The following is a 19276-nucleotide window of genomic DNA, read 5'->3' as shown; positions in this document are numbered from 1 at the left end:
GTTATCTGTGGACCATGAATCCTGTCACTCTAATCTACATTTCATTGAATATTGGGGTTTTCCTTTAAATAACTATGCATGGAATGCAACTGTTCCAGTTGAATCTGGAAGCTTGTCATCAATGTACTCGAACCCCAGGGCCCGCCAGTTGAATTCCTTGCGCCAGTGGAGCCCGTAATACTGTCGCTCCTCCGTCAAACCACTCTCGGGTTCATCATCCTGTTGTTGGTGATGTTCTTCATGTGTCTTTTGTAAGAACATCTCCGAAGCCAGACCGCCGGTGCTCATCCGCCCCGACCGCGGAAAGACAACTGCCCGGAAGCGCGACAGGAGCATCCCCATTGAGCAACACAGACACGGCTCATGGGTAAGGTAGACGTCCAGGTCTGTGCAGAGGTAGCCGCCCTGCGAGCGGGAGAGGATGCGCGATTCATTCACATCGGACGAGTGGTGGTGGTGGTCGCCCTGTTGTTGCTGTTGTTGCGTGGACTCGTCCAGCTTCTGTCGTTTCAAGGGTCGATCCTCATCCCGATAGAGGAAATAGGATTCTAGCGGGCTCAGATCTGCGCCGACTTGACGTCCTGAATGCGAATGGCGTGCATCGCCTTCCCGTCTTCTCCGCGCGACCATCTCCACACCGCGCATCAGAGCGTGTAGTTCCGGCCCGCCTTCCAGATCCGCCGTGTATGTGTCGCAGGCTGGGTTTGGACCGCCGCCGCCACCATCTGAGTACCGTTCGGCTTGGGAGGAGGGTAACCCGCCTTCTTGACGCGAGTAGCGTGCGTCCCCTGCGACGGCGATGACGGCTTGCATCCAGGCTGTCTCTGTCTCTGTCTCTGTCTCTTTCTCTGTCTGTGTCTCGTCGGTATCATTGCCGGTGGTGATCTCAATCGACGGATCAACAATTACAGCACCCACCCCACGTCCTAGGCCGGACTGTTCCGCCTCGAGAGCCACCTGGTGCGCGAGGGCGAGGTAATGCCCTGCGCGATGTTGGATGGATTTGCGTACCCGGCTGAGAACCTGCAGGGGGGGGGCATTCATCGCCCTAGGCGCAGCCGGGTTGAAGGTGACGGGCCACAAGGTCTTGGACCATGTCTCTGCCTGGGCCGGGTTCAACGGGGGCTGTATCGGGATCTGGGTGGACAGGAGGCGGATCGGGGGACCACCACCACTACTACCACTACCACTACCACTACCGCTGACGGGGGCGAACGGAGCGAGCAGGGCCTGCAGGGCGTCCTTTTCGGGCAACGGGGACGATATAAGCACGAAAATGGTCTGGTTCAGGCTGGCATCTTGATCCTCCTGTGTTGAAATCTCCACCTGTAGCTTCTCGGGGAGACGGTCGAATTTCGCAAATCGACGGACGTGCTGGAGAGGTACGGCGGGGTCGCGTGGAAAGGTGGCATCGAGAGCTCTGTCATCCATATCAGCGACTCTTTTTCTTTTCTTTTTTTTATTATTATTATTGTTATTATTCCATACTGACTTGATCACTTGCGATGCTGACTTCACCCCGACTTCGGCAACGTACGCATCGGCTGCGTTCCTTCCTGTCAGCCGAAAGGGCAGACGGAGTAATTCCATGGGTAACTCACCATATTCTTCTTTGGTCCGGATCTCCTGGACCGTCTTGATTGGCAAGATCTTCCCTTTCAATGGGCAAATGCCTGCCAACCTTGCCGCAACATCCATCGTTATTGTAAGGGGGGGTGCTGTTACTAAACAGTATGCCTCTCATTGCTGCGGGCCTTTTGCATAAAGATCTCTCGAAATCTTATCGTAGCCCTGTGCCCTGTGCCCTAAGCCCTACTGAGGCCCCTTTTTGGAAATCGCTACAGAAAGGAAACAGCAAGCAAGGGAGATTGAAATCTCCGATTCGATTCCATCGAAATATTATTAAAATTATATTTTCCTTTTCTTTTCTAAAGCCCTCCCCAGACGAACACCGAAGAGTAAAAAGAAAGAAAGAAAAAACATGGAGGTGTACATAAATACAAGTAGTACAATTGGTTATCATAAACGAGAAGGATGAATAGGGGAAGACATTGGTAAAATAAAGAGGTAGGACAACTTCATTGCCGGTGGAGGCATGCCCGATCTATTTTTCTTCGGCTCCGGTAAAGGATTTGGAAAGGCTAGGTGAGGATGAAAGAACAACCTAATCGTATAGAACACGCTCGCTACTGCGTGGTGGGTGGCTGGCTGCCTATCGTAAGGACGAATCTGAACTCATTTGATTCAGGGGGGTGGGGGGTGGTGTTTATATGATATCGGAGGCGATATAAGATGATTTACCGTAACAAGGTCACGTCGAACAATGCGGGCGTCAAAAAGGAGGTGATTATGCAGATGGGGGTTGTGGTTGTGCGGGTGGTTGTGCTATGCTATCATTCTTACTGGATTGAATCTCATAACCCTCGCAGCGCTCGGCGAGACTCTGATAGTAGTCGACGAGTACCTCTGGTTGCGGTACAATCCGCCATTCGACGCGAAAGAGAAACTCCAGCTCCAGGAGGGCCAGCTCGTCGACGGTGATACCGCCGACGCGGGCGTAGGTCTTGTTGGTCCAGAAACTGTCGCTGAGACCCTTGCTGGCGACGGTGGCACTGGTGATGAGGAATCGGTGGATTGTGAGACTGGAGACGGTAAAGGCCGGGTAGAAGGCGCAGAGACGGTCGATGTAGTAGACCATGCTTAAGAGGATGGGCGGGGATAGGGTCGCGTGAGTAGTGAGACGTTGTAGATAATCTTGCACGGAGATACGCGGGGGTGAGCGCGAGTGGAAGCGGGTAAGGCGACCGTGGTGCAGGGGGATCTTGTCGTTGAAGCGAATCAGCTCCATCAACATGCTCGAGATGAGCATGACAATGTCACGGGGGTCAGCGAATTCGTAGTCCTGCGGTAGGAGCTTGACGACCGGCTTGGGCGGCCGTAGACGTTTGGGCTGTTGCTGCTGCTCCTCTAGGGCGTCACCACCCCTGTCGAGCGACCGGGTTGGATGCACGGTCGTATCATCTGGACTGCTGCGTTTCTGAGCCCCCGCACTGGTGAGAGCGGGCATCTGCGACAGCCCTGCCGGTGGGCGAGCAGGCGAGTTGATCGACGAGCGAGAGAGGGAGTCAGCCAAGGCAGCAGTCGGTCGGGTGTCGTCGTTGTCAGTGGAGGTGGAGGAGGAGGAGGAGGTGGAGGAGGAGGAGGAGGTGGTGGAGGTGGTGGTGGTGGTGGTGGAAGGATTCGTATTCCCGCCCCCGAGGGAGGAGGACGCGCCCGCGGACACCATACCGCCAGGCTGCTGGTCCCCTCCTGAGGAGGGCGGCGGCGGCGTAAAACCCAGCGGCGCGGTGGTGGCGGCCGGATCGACGGTGTGTCTCTTCAGGGCAGTCCGCAGCTCCTCGATCCCCTGGGCCAACCGCGAGGTGGCAGACTGGGGCGCGGGGCGAGACGATCGGACAGCAGCAGCGGCAGCAGCAGCAGCAGAGACGGCAGAAGAGCAGGACCCAGCAGCGGGGTGGCTCGCTCGCTCATGGCGATGCTGCTGATGCGGCGAGGACGAGGCAGGCGAGGCAAAGGGAGGTGGAGGAGGCGGTGACAGGCCCGCATGTAGGGCGGGCGAGGGCGAGGAGGCGAGCATCTCATCCAACGAGGCTCCCACGTGGGCAGACGCTGAGCGTACCGCGCAGACGGAACAGAGCTAAGGAGTGAGGTGGTACGGGTACTAGGGATCGCTGCCTGGTGGAATGCTGGGACGCTGGGTGTCGAGTGCACTGACGCATCTTTATTGCGGCCAGGAAACCTCCGCAGCGAGAGTTGTTGACGGTGTAGGTCCCCAAGTACTTGTACAGACAGACCTCCGAGGAGCAAGAAAAGTCTTTCCCACACACAGAAAAACCTTGTCCGCCCGATCGTCATTGCTGGGGCATCCTGGATGGGGTTGCGGTAATCTTCCGTAATTACCGTACGCCGGGCTGGGGTGCCGGCTGTCGCGGGCCCTATTGGCTTGGGCCAGTGTCCCGGCCAGGCTGGTAATACCGTGTCACCGACTCACCGTATCGACGTGGCTTGGCTGGGCATTTTGTCCCTCTGGCTCCCAATGTTGGAGGTGGCACCTGACCAAAGGATTTGTAATAAATACGTCATGTCACATGATGTCACATTATATAATAAAAGTCATGTGGTATCACCTGACATTATTAATCACATGATGGATGGTCTGTCAGCAGTCACATGACATGACATCACATGACCTTATTACGTTATCAACAAAGGCGCTCCCCAAACAGGCAAGGCACAGAACTTGTCGAGTGTAGGACACGACGGGGAAGTTCAGACGTCCACCGTCAGTTCTCTGTAGTGCAGCACTGGACAGGGCTTAAGCACATTGAATGCTCAACCATCTATCTCCCTTGTGCTGCTGTCTCTCTCTCCCCTGTCATATCTCCTCGTGCTTCTGTCTACATACCTCGAGCGGCCGCAGTTCCTAACCAGAAACGGCCCCTCTCAAATCTCCCGAATCCATCCTCCCCCCCCCCCCCCCCCTCCTGGCTGCCCGGCGCCGAACGATCGACTGGACGCTCTTTTCTTTTCTTTTCTTTTCTTGGTTTAAGCTGTAATACCCGGTTTAGTTGTGCTCGCCATTATATTTCTTTTCTCCCTTCCGTCCTGATTATCGCTTGCGTGACCCCTACGACAGGACGTCCGTCCCGGAGGCGGCGTTCCTCTTCGGACGATGACGCGAGCCACAACACCACCACCGCTGCTGCTCCAGCTCCAGAGTCCGGAATCGCTGTCGTCGCAGACCGCGGGGCTGCGGGCGCTCAAGAACGATATTATTGGCCATGATCACCGCAAGGAGGCCTGGATCGGCTGGGGCATCGTTCCCGTACTCTCACATGTCCTTGCCTCGAGACTGTCGGGCGACAAGCGGTTCGCCGAGCTCGAGCTCAATGGTGCTGGTGCTGGTGCTACTCAGCAGGGTCTGCAACGGACCGGGAGGACGGTAGAAGACGAGGCCTGCGTCCAAGCGATTATCATTGTTGGCAGTCTAGCCCAAGGTATGTTATGATGATGATGATGATGATGATGATGATGATGCTAGCCCAAGTTATCAATCAATCCATCCTGCAGTCACCCGCCACTGACCACCTCATCCGACAGGCGGACCCTCCTTTCTCTCGCCTATACTGTCCAGCGAGATTGTCTCGATTCTGCTGCGCATCCTGTCGTCGCCGGACTGTCCTCTGTCGCTCTCTCTTCCCATCCTCAGAACCCTAAACGCCATCGCTGATCGGCTACCCTTGCAGAGTCAAACCCAATGGCGGAAAGATACGCGTCTTGCCGACTTGCTCTTCTCCAGAGAACATATAGACTCGCTGGCCCGGATCCTGGCCCAGGATTACACCTCGCCGAGTGCCCAGGCGTCGATTGAGCTCGTCGCCGCGCTGGTGGGGAATCTATGCACCGAGGAGACGCACAAGGCCACGCTGTCGGCGTCGGGTGTTCTGGATGCTCTGGCAGGGAAAGTCGCCTCGTTTGTCGTCGCACAGGGGTTTGTCGTGCCCGGCGCCGAGGAGCACGTCGATGCACCGGGCGCCCTGGGAGCGCTCCCAGCCCCGGCTCCCCCAAGTGCAAAACTGGCCCCCATCCTACGCGCCATTTCCGTCATTGTCGAGCACTCCAAGGGTCGAGCAGAGCATTTCCTGTCCTCTCCAGGCATCCTCACTGTCTTTCCCAAGCAGCTGCCCCCCGAGTTTGCTCCCCAAGATATTAAAAAGGCCCCCTGGGGTCTCACCTATCTGTCCGGATCCGCCGTTCCCCGTCACGGCAGTGGGCAGAATGCTCTCGACGGCCTCCTCCCCTCTGTTCCCGTGGCCCAACAGACCGGCAAGCCCTCGACGAGCGCGGCCAACTTCCCGCCATTGGCCTCGACCACATCTCATCATCATCACCGGCGACACAGTCACTCGTATCCTACTCCGTTCTCGCTGCTCGAAGACTCTTCGGCCGATGACGATGAAGATGTCATCGTTCCTTGGCTCTTGTACATAGTTCGCGCCGAGACCGGCATGCTTCGGTTGATGGCCGCCCGCCTGTTGACCGTGCTGCACCGCCTCGGGTTTACCAAGAAACACCGCGTGTCGATGTTTAGCTATCTGTTGATCCCCATCTTGATCCGGATGCTCGACAAGGACTACGAGATGGATGGCCCCGAAGAGACTGACTCCTGCAGTGGGCTCCTTTCCGCCACCCAACAACTCAAGGCGGAGGCGCCAGCCGTGCTGGCCACCCTGGTGATCGATGACCAGGAGTTACAAAAGCATGCGGTCGATGGGGGTGCGATCAAGCGGCTATCACAGCTCCTCAAGGAGTCGTACAACCCTATCCAAGAGAACACTCGGTCGATCTGGCACGCCGATGCCTCCCCTACTCTAGCAGCTGACGCTCTTCCGCAATGTACCCTCGGCCCTCCCGGATATTCACCGGTCGTCTGCCACATCATGCGATATCGGGAAAACATCCTGAAAGCCCTGGCAGCCCTGGTCCCCTTCAAAGACGAATACCGCAAGGCTGTCTGCGAGAACGGTGTGGTCCCCTACATCATCGACTCCCTCAAACCTCGTCCGTCAGATCCTCCCGCCGACACGACCACTTGGAAGAACACGGCAGCTGATGGCAATCCCACGCCCACTCTGCTAGCCGCTTGTGGTGCCGCGCGTATGTTGACCAGGTCAGTCAGTATCCTGCGGACCAGTCTCATTGACGCCGGTGTCGCAAGCCCGCTCTTTGTCTTGATCAAGCACCCGGACATCGAAGTGCAGATCGCAGCCACGTCAGTGATTTGCAATCTCGTTCTTGATTTTAGTCCGATGAAGGAGGTAGGCCTGACTAAACACTTTGATCCTTTTCGCCTGCGCTATTCTGACCCTGTTCATCTCTCTCAGGCAATCATTTCTGCAGACATCCTGCCGACCCTCTGCGAGCATGCACATTCACCCGACACGAAACTACGGATCGAGAGTCTGTGGGCTTTGAAACATGTGGCCTACAGCTCAGCCAACGACGTCAAGATCAAGATCATCGACGCCCTGGAACCACAATGGTTGAAACAGATCATCATGCAGGATCCCACCAGAGCTGCTCTGTTCCGACGAGACGAGATGGAATCTGCGGGCACGGCGGCTCTGGGGATGGGGACTGCCAACTCGGCTGGGGAACAGGTCGATCTGCTCAACCCGATGGAAGATGTGCAAGACGCCGAAGACGATTTCAAAATGAGCGACACGATGCCCTCCTCGAAGATGAGTCTCGAAATGTTTCTCCCGGATGTGCGGCGGCGACGCAAGCTGGTCATGATTGGGGATCTCGACCAGACGACGCAGGCCCGGCAGGATGACATTGCCGTGCAGGAGCAGACATTCGACCTACTCCGCAACCTCATCTGCGGGACCGGTGCGCCGGAGATGATCGACTACCTCTTCAAAACGATCGGCCAGGACGCCCTCCTGGACGCCCTGGCGAACAAGCTGCGCCCGCGTAGCATCCACCTCGCGCACCGGCCCCTAGCCTCCAGCAGTAGCCGCCTGCTCCAGGTGCCACCCGAGATTCTCGTCTCGGTAACATATGTTATCATCCACTTGGCAGCGAGTGTGCCCCGGCACCGCAAGTTGCTAGTAGCTCACGACGACCTCCTCCGCAACCTGCTAGGCTACTTCAACCACCCGCAGCGCGACGTGCGCGCAAACTGCGTATGGGTGATGATCAACCTCGCACACGAGGACGACCAAACCGACCGCCCGGGCTGTCGCGATCGGTCGCTTCGGCTCAAATCCCTGGGCGTGATGGACCGACTGGCCGCGCTGGAGGACGACGCCGACCTCGACGTGCGCGAGCGCACCAAAACAGCCATCCATCTCCTGAACCTGCATGCTGCGAGCTGATTCTTTTTTTTTCTTTTCCTCTTCCTCTCTCTCTCCTCGGGGTTACGTGTGTACAAAGAATAATTAGGGCTTCAAACTAGTAAATATCTACATTAAGCAGCTTATGCTGTTCAGTTCATTATCTTATCAGTACGTCATAACTAGTAGACTTGACCTGATGATATTATTGTATCTCTATTATTGTATCTCTATATTGTATATCTTCTCTATTATCTCTATTATTGTATCTTCTCTATTATCTATCTTATATTCTCTATTCTCTCTCTCTCTCTCTATATATATATAATGTCTACTCCCCCCTCCATCCTCAACGCCCTCTCCCTTCCTGAATCCACCATCTCAACCCTCTCCACCAGTCTGTCGGGGTTCACGACAACGGGTCGGCTAACGGTACAGAAGGGGGAAGAAGGAAGAATCTACTTCGTCAAGATATCGGATGGAAGAGTCGCGCAGGAGATGTTCCGCGGGGAGTTTACATCTTTGAACGCCATTGCGGACGCGGTGCCGGGCTTCTGTCCGCGCGGGGTAGCGTATGACTCTCTCGACGCGAGCAGCAAGAAATGGTTCCTTATCACCGAGTTTCTGGACTTGACTGGATCGAAAGGTGCGAGGGATACGAAGAACGGACTGGCGAGTCGGTTGGGAAGGCTGCACTCTACGCCTGCGCCAAGGATAAATGAGCAACGGATGTTCGGGTTCCCCGTGCCTACGTTCTGCGGCGACACGAAGCAGGCCAACATGGCGCGAGAGTCGTGGGCGCAGTTCTACGCCGAGGACCGGCTGCTGGGGATCCTGGCCATCTCGGAGCGGCGCAACGGGCGCGACACCAGTCTAAGGGAGATGGTGGAGAGGACGGCCGAGAAGGTCGTGCCCGCGTTACTGCGCGCTGGTCATTTGGGATTCGATAGCAAAGGGGCCGGACAGGAGATCACGCCCGTGGTCGTGCATGGGGATCTCTGGAGTGGGAATGCGGGCTATGGGCGGATCATCACACGGGGAGAAGCAGACGAGGGCAACACCGACGAGCGCAGAGAATCGGATGGCGGTGCTGTCGTGTATGACCCGTCTGCGTGCTATGCTCATAGCGAGTACGAGCTGGGGATCATGCGCATGTTCGGCGGCTTTGAGCCGGCGTTTGTCGACGAGTACCATCGCATCGTGCCCCGGACGGAGCCTGTGGACGAGTACGAGGACCGCATCGCTTTGTACGAGTTGTGAGTTTTTGATTTGTATCACCCTGTGGAGAGAGCATGGGAGAGCTTTGAAGAGCTTTGGCTGATATCTTCAGGTACCACCATCTGAACCACCATGTGATTTTCGGCGCAGGGTATCGCTCGGGGGCAGTCTCGATCATGCGCAACTTGATTGCCAAGTATGATAGGAGCGGATAGACAGGTATGAGATGGAGTAATAGCTCCCAGTCGTGACAGACCCAGCATCTGCAGACATCAGTGATAGAGTATTATCTCGATATATAGTTCTTGATAGCACCTAACCCAAGTCATATGTTGATAACACCCCATGAAGAGCTGGTCAAGGGAGGATATGATATCCTTTACTTGAAAAGAACTAGCCATCTCACATCATATAACTCAATTATTATATGATGAATATATCATAAGAGGTTGTACAATGTAAAGTAACTAAAGGGAAGGCACGATAGAGCGAAACTCGGCACGGATAATATATTTGATCCGAAAATAAACGACTAGTCTATTAATGGAAAAGCGCAGCCAGCGTCCTTCATCGAATGGCATCACGGGACTCCATTTGATCCCATCTAACAGTAACAACACGCCCGTCAAACAGCCATCATGGCCCCGGAGAACAGAGAGGATGCGGCTCGTTTGGGGGCAGAGAACACGGACTTTGTCGCTGAGTCGTCGCTCCCGCATCCGTCGTTCATCCAGGTAGCCAAGCCGTATGTCTTTGAGCAGACGATCCAGGACTGTTTAGCCTCTATCGGCATCGATCCCCTGCGCGAGGAGGCCTTGCGTCTTCAGGGCGTTACCTGGATTGACAATGTCCGCCGGGCTCTTCGTCTGTATGTATAAATTGGAGAGATTCGATTCATTTTGGTGATCTCGACTAATCCGAAACCAAGCCCGGTTCGTACATATAACACGGCCGTGGTATATTACCACAAATTCCGGCTGGTCCACGCAGACAATGAATACAACTATGTGGTTCGTTATCAATCCCTGTGGCTGTTTTATTCTCATTACACGATTCTAAAACTTCATCCAGGATGCTGCTGCGGCTGCCCTGCTTACCGCCTGCAAGATCGAGGACACGCTCAAGAAGTCCCGTGAAATTGTTGCGGCTGCATATAATGCGAAGCTGCCGCCCGGAGAACGCATGGCGCCAGATGACCCGGTAGGCCCTTTCTTGTTCTGTTTTGACTTATCGAAATAACTGCCGTTCACTAAGACGATCTGCAGGTCTTTGAGGGGCATGCCAGAGGCATCATTGGCCTTGAGAGACTGATGCTTGAAGCCTCGGGCTTTGACTTTCGCACGCGTCATCCGCAAAACGTGCTAATCAAGCTAGCCAAACAATATGGTATCGACAAACGGGCCGAAGTGTCCATGGTAGCGTATCGCGTCTCACTGGATCTTTACCGGACTTTTGCACCTCTCAAACAGACCACGGCGACTATGGCATTCAGCTGTCTTGAAATAGCTGGCCGTCTTCTGAGCAATCGTATAGATGCAGTTGAATCAGGCGACGACTACAGGGACTGGAGAACCAGTCGGGAAGAGGTCATGGGTAAGTCATTTAAACAATGGTCACCTATCCAATTCTACAGCGGTCAAGGGAGACTCCTCGCTCACTGCACTGCCCTAGAAACGCTCCTTGATCTATTAGAGTTGTACACTCACCACCGGACATCCACTCTTCTCGGTCCACTATTTCCCGCAGAAATCTTTCTCACGGTTCGCATCCCCTTGAACCAGGAGGCTGAAGCACAGAATCTTCCGCGCTACAGCGTGCAAAGATGGAACCCTGCGATCGAGGAGACGAAAGCCAATGGCCGGAAGAATGACCGACCCCAGGAGACCAAGGCTGATACCCTCGTCAACCCCCTTACCCCCGCGTCGGCAAACGGAGAAAAGCCTAAACCCGGCGAGCGAGGCCGGGACGGGACTGTGCGTTTCATGCTTGACCCAGAACAGGCAGAGTCCGAGAAACGCAAAGCCGCCGAGTACTTCAGAGTCGAATTCGAGGAATACGAGGTACCGGAATAAGTCGCTGCTATACTAGCGGGCTCAAAAAACACCTGCTCGAGTGTTTCCACCGACTCAACAGTGAGGTGACTTGCATTCTGCGCCTCACTCCATCCCGGGCCTAAGCCAACGTCCTAACACGATCGACCGGCCAAAGAATACCCGAAGCGTATATTTTCCGAGACGACGAGGATTTGTTTCGCATGCGAAGCCCGATCCCCCGAACATATACTGTCCGGGGAATGCCGAATGTCAAGTATTCGATGCCAAATTATGGGTAACTACCCACATCGTCACTGAAGTCCGCCTTCCGCAAATGATGCGAATATACGGCGGCGCAACCTGTCAGACATGGCTACAGCCAACCGCATCGCTATATACGAATCTTAGCGCTATCCATGCAGACAGACTATCCGTATTTGACTTCCTTAAGACAAATGTCTTGGTGCCCTGACAATCCGTCATCTGGCAGTTCTCTAGGAGAGAAGAGATGGGAGAAATGCTTCGACAATGAATGATTTTTTTTTTTTGTTTCTCTAAAATCTTTATAGAATATAGAAAACAAGATAGATTGATCGTAATAATACAAGTAACATGAAGAAACTCCATTTCCAAAGCTATATATGGTGAAAGGCCACAGGCACTCCTTGCTAAGCGCAGCTCCAAGAGGAAATTGAATCGAAGCCTTCAATATTTCCTCATCCATCCATTTTTTTCCAGGTCCAAATTACTACCGCTTTGATCACAGGTGATACAGGAAGGGCCACAGGATATTAGAGGCGCATCCGACGTATGAAAAAACAAGTAAGAGAAAAAAAAGCATTAAAAAGAGAATAATAAGCCTTGCAGTGGCATGTGCAAGCAACCCCATTTCCTTCGAACGTAAAAGAAGAAGAAAATTCCATTCAACACACAGGTTAAACGGGGATTTTATCGAAATATCAAGCAATGGGTCCTAGCCGGAAAGAGAAGGCAAGGAAGGGCAAAGGGGAAAAGAAGTTTAGCAAGAGTTACTAAAGATCCTAGTCATTTCAAAAACACATCGTGAACTACTTTCCGCTGAATGACGTTGAGAGACGCAAGAATGGTTTTTTGGGAGGGGGGAAGTGCCATCCAAAGGATTGTCGCCATGTGTATGTGTTTAAACAGAAGAGAAAGTTGGCGTGGGCATGCATCAATCGTTTTGGCTAGTCGCTTACCGACGTTTAAGCTCGGTAGAAATGCATTCGAGGATCTGGTGAAACAAGGAGTTAGTGAATTCAATAGAACAAGGCAAACAAGAGAAAGGATAAGGAAGGATCCATACCCCTTCGGAAACAGCGCCCTGGTTAAAGAGATACTTGCTCAGTCCTCGGACGACCTCCAGCTGCTCGTCCACCGTGAGTCCGGTGATGGCATTCTCGATGATGTCGCCAACTGTCGCCTTGTGGGTAGCAATGAAGCTGTGGAAATACATGTAGGCGAAGAAACCCATGATGAACTGGCAGTCCATGCGATCAGTGATGCCACCGTGGCCGGGGATCGATTCACCAAAATCCTTGATCTTGAAGGTGCGCTTGAGACCAGAGGCAAAAAAGCCACCGAAGGGCGCAATGAGGGAAGCAAAAGTCGCGAATACCAGGATGTGAAACTGCATGGGCTCAACATAGAAGGTCTTGTCCACTCCAGTCCACGAGGGAAGTCGGTAGGCATGGGGCACAAAGACCGGGTTGGGGACACATTCCAAGCCTGTCAGAACATTTGAACCGAGATCGTTGACAGGACAGACAAAGTATTTGTAGCGCATCAACATGTTTGTCATGAAATAGCCAAAGATGATGGTGCAAATCCAGGCGCCGATGAAGCCCTCGACGGTTTTCTTGGGCGACAGCTTAATCAACTGCGTGCGTCCGAAGGTGATACCACAAACGTAGGCAAAGATATCATTTGTAATGACCAGCGATGCAGGGAGGAAAAACCAGATCATGCCCTCGAAGATGTTGTTCATCACAAAGTGCGCTTGGACGACAATGAGGTACAGAGCCATATGAGTCCACGCAAATTGGGTGAACTGGAATCGGTAGTGTCCTTTCTTTAACGATCCGACAAAAAAGACAAAGCCTAACACGGAAGTAAATTGTCAATATTCGGGTCTCCTCAACCTCCCCCCACATTCAGATTCACGAGTCGCACTCACCCATCACATAAAGCGTAAAGCTGATGAAGCGGTGGTGAGTCGCCAGAGGCAAAAGAACCTTGTCCACCAGCAGGATATGTTTAAAGTAGTAGATGACACTTTCGCCGTACAGGAAATACATGGTGGTGGCGAGAAAATACCAGTTCAAGGACTTGGTGAAGCCAAGGTTCTTCTCTTTGCTCGGGATGTTGGCGATGGCGATCACCTCCTTGAAGGAAACGATCTGAACCGCTGTGATAATTCCAATAATGTAGATGTGTCCAGAAAACATGGCAATGAAGAAGCCAGCAATCATAACAAAGGTCCATATTGTCCGTGTGATAAATGTCTGTTTCTTCTTCTCGTAATCGGACAGGCCAGATCCCTCAGATTTCTGGGAACCGTCAGCATCTTCAACACCAACCACGCAAGTAGGTATCAATCATAAGGGCAAAGCGGTGGCATAGCAAGCATTATCCCACCACGCGCGGGCTCTTCTTCTTACCTCCTCTGGGATGGCAGCAGGCTTGTGGATGCTGCCATTCTTAGTTGGACTGCCAGGCTCCGACGCAGCGTCGCTGACGTCGGAGATGCTCAGGCGGCGGCCCTCGAGGCCATTCCGGTGGGGAAACCGGACGTTCCGGCGTGATTTGGACATCGAGATCTAGATCCAGAGAAACAAGACACGCTCTTCGAGGCGGGAGACAGACAGAAACGCCGGAGCAACGGGTGGGTGAGACTGAACTGAGCTTGACAGGAAATTTCACGTGAAGTTGGGAACGAAAGCGGTCGGGAGCGGAGACGCACGGGCAGAGGAGCTTGCAAGATGCGAGTCAGATCCCTGAGATGCACGGCCAATTCTTACACAGTCGAAGGCATCACAGAAGATGAGTCAGAGGCCAGAGAAGGGAGGAAATAGCATGGACAGTATGGCAGTAACAGCAGCATAAAAATTACTACCGTGAGATCTTGCTGTCCTTCAGCATTGCCTGGCGCTCTTACGTCAAGCGTGGCTTGCTTACTAGGTACATAGCCACGGTAATATTGAGCGGTATCCTTATTGTAATTACAGTCACAAACGTGACAGGCCTAGCGTTCTGTACGGTTTTCGGATTTCAAGATTGTCCAACCCCATTTCACATGCGGAACATTCTCCAAGCAAGTCTTTGATTCGATTCCTCCCCCTCCGCCTCCCAAAAGCCCTTTCCTTCATGGCTATGCATCAGTCTGGGTTATGGAAGACAACGATGAAGATTTCTTCTCAGACGATGGCTTCGATTCCCTGCCGCCAGGCACATTGTTCGAGCTGGAACAGAGCGCCTACCAGGCAACGCAGGCACAGAGAGCTCAGTCACAACAACCCACAGCACAGGAATACTCTCCGGCTCAGAGCGGGCCACCGGACCGGCAAATTCGTTCGCGATCAGCATTGAATGTCCCTTCGCGCTTACATACCGGATTGACGAGCGAGTATGGCACACTCGATGTCGGGGACCCTGATGCCGAGGTCCTTGAAGATGACAATATACAATCAGCCGCGCTTGGCCAGTATGCAGCTGTGCAGGAACACCCAATGGATTATATGGCGGTTCAGGATCAGAATGCTGAGGGGCAGATGGATTGGGAACGGCATGAAATGCTCCACGATACCATGATGGTTGAGGAAGTTCACAGTGCTGGTATACAGGTCGAGATTCAGGAATTGACCACCCAAATTGAAGAAGTATGTATGGATTGAGCATCCGTAATGGTCTCCGAGACTCAGATATCTGACAATGGCGAGCAGCTCACTCGGCAAAATGAGCGGATCCTACGAGAATTATCAGAGGCCAAGAATGATGCGGATACGAAAGCCGGCGAAATATCGATCATACGGTCCAACCAGGCCAGAGTGATACAGAACCTTGAGAGACAAATGGCTGCATTGCGGAAATCCATGGCAGATGAGTCGGCCAAACACAAGGAAGAGGTAGAAGCAGCACGAGCTGAAGGCAAGATGCTAGCTACCGAGAATGCCTTTCTGAAACAGGACCTTGCAGAGGAAGCCCTGCGTCTCAACAATCTGAAAACTAAAATCAAATCCGAGGCCAAGGAACCCCCTATAACGCCCAGGAAGTCTCGCGTGTTGCCCTTCCGCGATGGGTTTGATGACGATGAAATCACTGTGGTGTCTCCCAGTAAATCGACCGAGAGGCGCTCGAAGAAAAATACCCCCACTGTCCCTGGCAAGAGAAAAAGAAAACTGAGTCAGGATAGCCTCACACCAACTTCCACAATTCCTCTACAGCTGAGCGCGGAGGCACCTCCCCTGGCTGATACTGCCGACGACGAACTCCTGCATGAGCTTGCCGAAGAACATTATGAACAGCCCTCGACCTATAGCGATAATCGCAATGCCCGTTTCATGACACAGATCTTAAACCATCGCAGTCCACCCACGATGAATCGTGATATCGAGGAAATGGCACGATTGGCTTATCCCTCCGAACCACAACGAATGCTCTCCAGTATCATCCTCGAAGAAACAGCGAGCCTCAACCCCAAAAACTATCCAGTTGGTTATGCTGCATGTGTCGCATCTTTGTGGTCGCGCGCGTTAAAGGAAAAATTCTTCCGGCCAGTTCCCATGTTTATGTCGATTGTGCAGTTTATTCTTGCCCTAGACATGAGATTTATTCCCCAGTTGATCGGCCATCTGGTTCCAGTGCTGCAAGAGGCAGGAGATATAAACGGTGTCCCCAGGTTTCGAAACTCCCCTGTTTCACGAAAAAATTTGGGCCAAATCCGGCAAACACCGCAGTCTGAACTCCAGCCCGAGGTGGACTCGACGGAAATGTTGACCTTGCTGTACGATATGGCATGCGGGTGTCTTCATGTCGAGTCTGCATTGCGGGATTTCTGGCAGTTCATGCGATACGATTTCGTTCTGATGATGTTGAACTCTTCCCAGCCGATCCGCGACATCATCCTCACCATCAATCTCCTATCGACCAGCATCTCGCCCACTTCATTTGGTTCACTCCGTGATTCCAAAGAAGAGCAAGCGGCAAATGAGAAATACATCGTCGATCGTCTCGCTAATTTGCTGAGTGAAATGCCCCAAGTAGATGAGGGTGACCCTCCATACACCTCGATCGAGATCTGCAGCCTGCGACTCGAGGCCCTTTCGCTCCTGGCCCAGATAGCGTTCAACTCCATGGCTCCCGACAGCACTCACGGGAGCTCTGTCATCGCCTCTCATCCTACCGTTTTGGCACGGCTGTTTCGGGCGATGCATGACGAGCTGGATGCGCTATACTCCTACCCCCCGGAACGAGATCTGCACTCGGCTCTAGTGAACCAGCTGATGCATCTGATCTACTCCGTCATTCAACGCCACAAGGAGGGCCTGGATCTGCAATCCAAACTCGTACGGGTTGCAGGCGGGAAGCAGAAATTCCTGGTTGTGTTGACACGCCTGGCGTTTAGTGACGGGCCCGTGCTAGAAGAAGGAATCACCGATGAGACGGTCGAAATGGCGCACGAGATTCTTGATGATGCAGTCAATCCCCAGGAAGCAGAAGCTCTGCTCGAGGTATTTCCCAGCGCGAAACGCGAGGATTAGTTAGTTCTAATTCTTTACTCGCCGGCTTCATCCACGAACATGAAGACTCAATAATAACGGTTCCAAATCGTACCACGAAGCTTAGCGGAGCTTCCAGACACCAATCGGTTACACGCTCCGTAGTTACTCGCGGCCAGACTCTACGGAGCATCCTGTAGAGCCTGTAATATTGTGGCATCGTGCCTAATAGCCGTTTCTGGTCTCCACCTCATGATAGACCCCTGCATACTTTGTAGAAGAAGGGGGTGCTTAGATATGCGTTTATGCAATAATATGCCCATTATATTTAAACCTACTTGATATAGATAACAGCGGTACATGGTTAGTAGGGGGGGGTTTTTTTTTTTTAAAAAAAAAAAAAAACTAATTTATAGACCATCCTTCCTGATGATTAACCTATATAGAAGCCTATAGTCTAATATTAATATCCATTTACTAACGTTACATCTCTTAAGCCTGCATGAGACCAACTCCTTAGACCAATTCCTTCTCGCTAACTAGTTGTCATAATCATCTGAGACTATTAATCCTAGTCTTCACTGGCTTATAAAGATAGTCATCTGGAATATAATGTTTCACTACCAAGTCTCCGTGCATTCTACTCATTTCTCACGTAATTATCTCCATGGCGCAACCAGCTGCTGCAAACGATATCCCTGCCCCTCAGCAGATGATTGAGGTCGACACATTCGAAGACGAGGTACGATTATTCAACATCCATGATTTGATAGTTTAGTTATATGGTACATACTGACCCGGACTGACAGGGAAACGACTCGACCTTTAGCGATGGCGGGTAGGTACCCTTACCCTCAGACTGCAAGACGACGACCACCGATTCTTCTTTCTGATTTCAACCCCAGCTCGACCTACACTACGTCGCTCAGCTCGAGCGTACTGGCTCATGAGTTCAAGCACGGCCGTCGCTATCACAGCTATCAAAGCGGGGGTTAGTTAAGCTACGCCTGTGCTACAGAAAAAGAGATGGAGCAGGCTAATGACAACAGCGTATCTTTTCCCAAACGATGAACAGGAACAAGACCGTCTCGATATGACGCACCATATATACTACAGAGCAATGAATGATCGCCTCTACCTGGCTCCCATCAAGCTGGACGGTAAGCGTGTTCTGGATATTGGGACCGGCACCGGCATCTGGGCGATGCAAATGGGCGACGAACACCCTGAGGCCGAAATGGTGCGTTCAAGCCTCTTTTACGTTAAAAAGATATGGGCCGTAGTCTGACTTGTCGATTTCTCTAGATCATTGGAATCGATCTTAGCCCAATCCAGCCCACCTGGTATTCATAAATGTTTTCCCCATTGACCATGGTATCGATCGAAAGCTCACCTGCGGCACAGGATGCCGCCCAATGTCAAGTTCATCATCGATAACGTCGAGGAGGACTGGGTCGAACCCCAGCCTTATGATTACATCCATTCTCGATACATGGCCAAATCCATCGGCGACTGGCCACGTTTGATACGTCAAGCCTACGAGTTGGTCCCCTTTCCCCTAGTCCTGGTCCTGAAACTGAAAATGGGTTTTTTTTCTTGCTAGCAATCTGAAACCCGGCGGTTGGGTTGAATTCCAGGAATTTGAGAACTGGTTTTACTCAGAAGACGGCACCCTCAAGCCAGACCACTATGCCCTGGTGCTTATCAAGCACCTCAACGAGGCCTGCAGAAAGATCGGAAAGCCACTTGACAACACGCTTAACCTTGAGGGTCAGGTGAAGGATCAGGGCTTTATCAATGTAAAGGCTGAAAAATTCCCAGTGCCCATGGGAGGATGGCCGAAAGATAAACGATTGGTACGAGACAAAGAAATACTTGAATTACTTAGCGATGCTTTTTCCCCCCAAGCTGACCAGTGACCACCCCGGCACTACAGAAAGAGGTTGGAAGATTTGCTGCCATCAACTGGATCGAAGGTGTAGATGGCTTCACTGCAGCACCTTTCTCGGAGGTCCTGGGCTGGAGTCGACCTGAAATCGAGGTTCTGAACGCTGGTGTTCGTAGAGACTGTGCACGACTGGATGTTCATGCCATGGCATACATGTGAGTTGCTCTTTTTGAACAATACCAACAAGTGATATAACTAGATAGACAATGCTGATATATATCTATAGTCATGTTATCATAGCTCAGAAGCCGGAGTCGGCTTGAATCATACATAACTATATATACTAAGTAGAATACCTGGTAGTATACCTAGTCTTCCTTCCCCTCACTAATGAAGATCAACGAATTGTTATACGGAGTACCAAAGAAAGAGCCATTCATTTGTGACACAACGTACTGTATTGAAAATACAATTTACACATAATCTGAGTTTCCATTCCCAAGT

At 52.5% G+C, this 19276-nt stretch overlaps 7 protein-coding genes across 7 annotated transcripts; 5 read left to right on the top strand and 2 right to left on the bottom strand.

Moving 5' to 3' along the window:
• Positions 1 to 72: 72 nt before the first annotated feature.
• On the bottom strand, positions 73 to 3286 carry ASPZODRAFT_72434 (hypothetical protein; the record flags this gene model as incomplete). The annotated part of the gene is made up of 2 exons (XM_022729837.1): positions 73 to 1439; positions 2404 to 3286. The coding sequence occupies 2 exons, from the start codon at positions 3284 to 3286 to the stop codon at positions 73 to 75; spliced, it is 2250 nt and encodes a 749-aa protein (XP_022578652.1).
• Positions 3287 to 4530: 1244 nt separating this feature from the next.
• On the top strand, positions 4531 to 7962 carry ASPZODRAFT_135623 (hypothetical protein). Its single transcript, XM_022723852.1, has 3 exons — positions 4531 to 5057; positions 5161 to 6878; positions 6945 to 7962. The coding sequence occupies exons 1-3, from the start codon at positions 4733 to 4735 to the stop codon at positions 7938 to 7940; spliced, it is 3039 nt and encodes a 1012-aa protein (XP_022578651.1). The 5' UTR covers positions 4531 to 4732; the 3' UTR covers positions 7941 to 7962.
• Positions 7963 to 8223: 261 nt separating this feature from the next.
• Positions 8224 to 9473, top strand: ASPZODRAFT_135622 (hypothetical protein; the record flags this gene model as incomplete). The annotated part of the gene is made up of 1 exon (XM_022723851.1): positions 8224 to 9473. A coding segment is annotated over one exon (935 nt), but the record flags the coding sequence as incomplete, so codon positions are not given.
• A 281-nt stretch (positions 9474 to 9754) lies between these two features.
• Positions 9755 to 11188, top strand: ASPZODRAFT_145250 (hypothetical protein; the record flags this gene model as incomplete). Its single annotated transcript, XM_022725087.1, has 4 exons — positions 9755 to 9984; positions 10045 to 10126; positions 10188 to 10316; positions 10382 to 11188. 4 exons carry the CDS (start codon positions 9755 to 9757, stop codon positions 11186 to 11188), a joined length of 1248 nt encoding a protein of 415 aa, XP_022578649.1.
• Positions 11189 to 12362: 1174 nt separating this feature from the next.
• On the bottom strand, positions 12363 to 13980 carry ASPZODRAFT_154097 (hypothetical protein; the record flags this gene model as incomplete). Its single annotated transcript, XM_022726055.1, has 4 exons — positions 12363 to 12401; positions 12474 to 13267; positions 13344 to 13716; positions 13828 to 13980. The coding sequence occupies 4 exons, from the start codon at positions 13978 to 13980 to the stop codon at positions 12363 to 12365; spliced, it is 1359 nt and encodes a 452-aa protein (XP_022578648.1).
• Positions 13981 to 14556: 576 nt separating this feature from the next.
• On the top strand, positions 14557 to 16926 carry ASPZODRAFT_18901 (hypothetical protein; the record flags this gene model as incomplete). Its single annotated transcript, XM_022727304.1, has 2 exons — positions 14557 to 15045; positions 15109 to 16926. 2 exons carry the CDS (start codon positions 14557 to 14559, stop codon positions 16924 to 16926), a joined length of 2307 nt encoding a protein of 768 aa, XP_022578647.1.
• A 583-nt stretch (positions 16927 to 17509) lies between these two features.
• ASPZODRAFT_135615 (hypothetical protein) lies at positions 17510 to 19151 on the top strand. Its single transcript, XM_022723849.1, has 9 exons — positions 17510 to 17626; positions 17694 to 17722; positions 17790 to 17875; positions 17934 to 18124; positions 18190 to 18227; positions 18289 to 18426; positions 18488 to 18740; positions 18821 to 18987; positions 19059 to 19151. Exons 1-9 carry the CDS (start codon positions 17552 to 17554, stop codon positions 19093 to 19095), a joined length of 1014 nt encoding a protein of 337 aa, XP_022578646.1. The 5' UTR covers positions 17510 to 17551; the 3' UTR covers positions 19096 to 19151.
• The last annotated feature ends 125 nt before the right edge of the window (positions 19152 to 19276 follow it).

The sequence above is a fragment of the Penicilliopsis zonata genome (genome assembly GCF_001890105.1).
Source record: "Penicilliopsis zonata CBS 506.65 unplaced genomic scaffold ASPZOscaffold_15, whole genome shotgun sequence".
Taxonomy (NCBI): Eukaryota; Fungi; Ascomycota; class Eurotiomycetes; order Eurotiales; family Aspergillaceae; genus Penicilliopsis; species Penicilliopsis zonata.
This window is presented reverse-complemented; position numbering and strand designations above follow the sequence as displayed.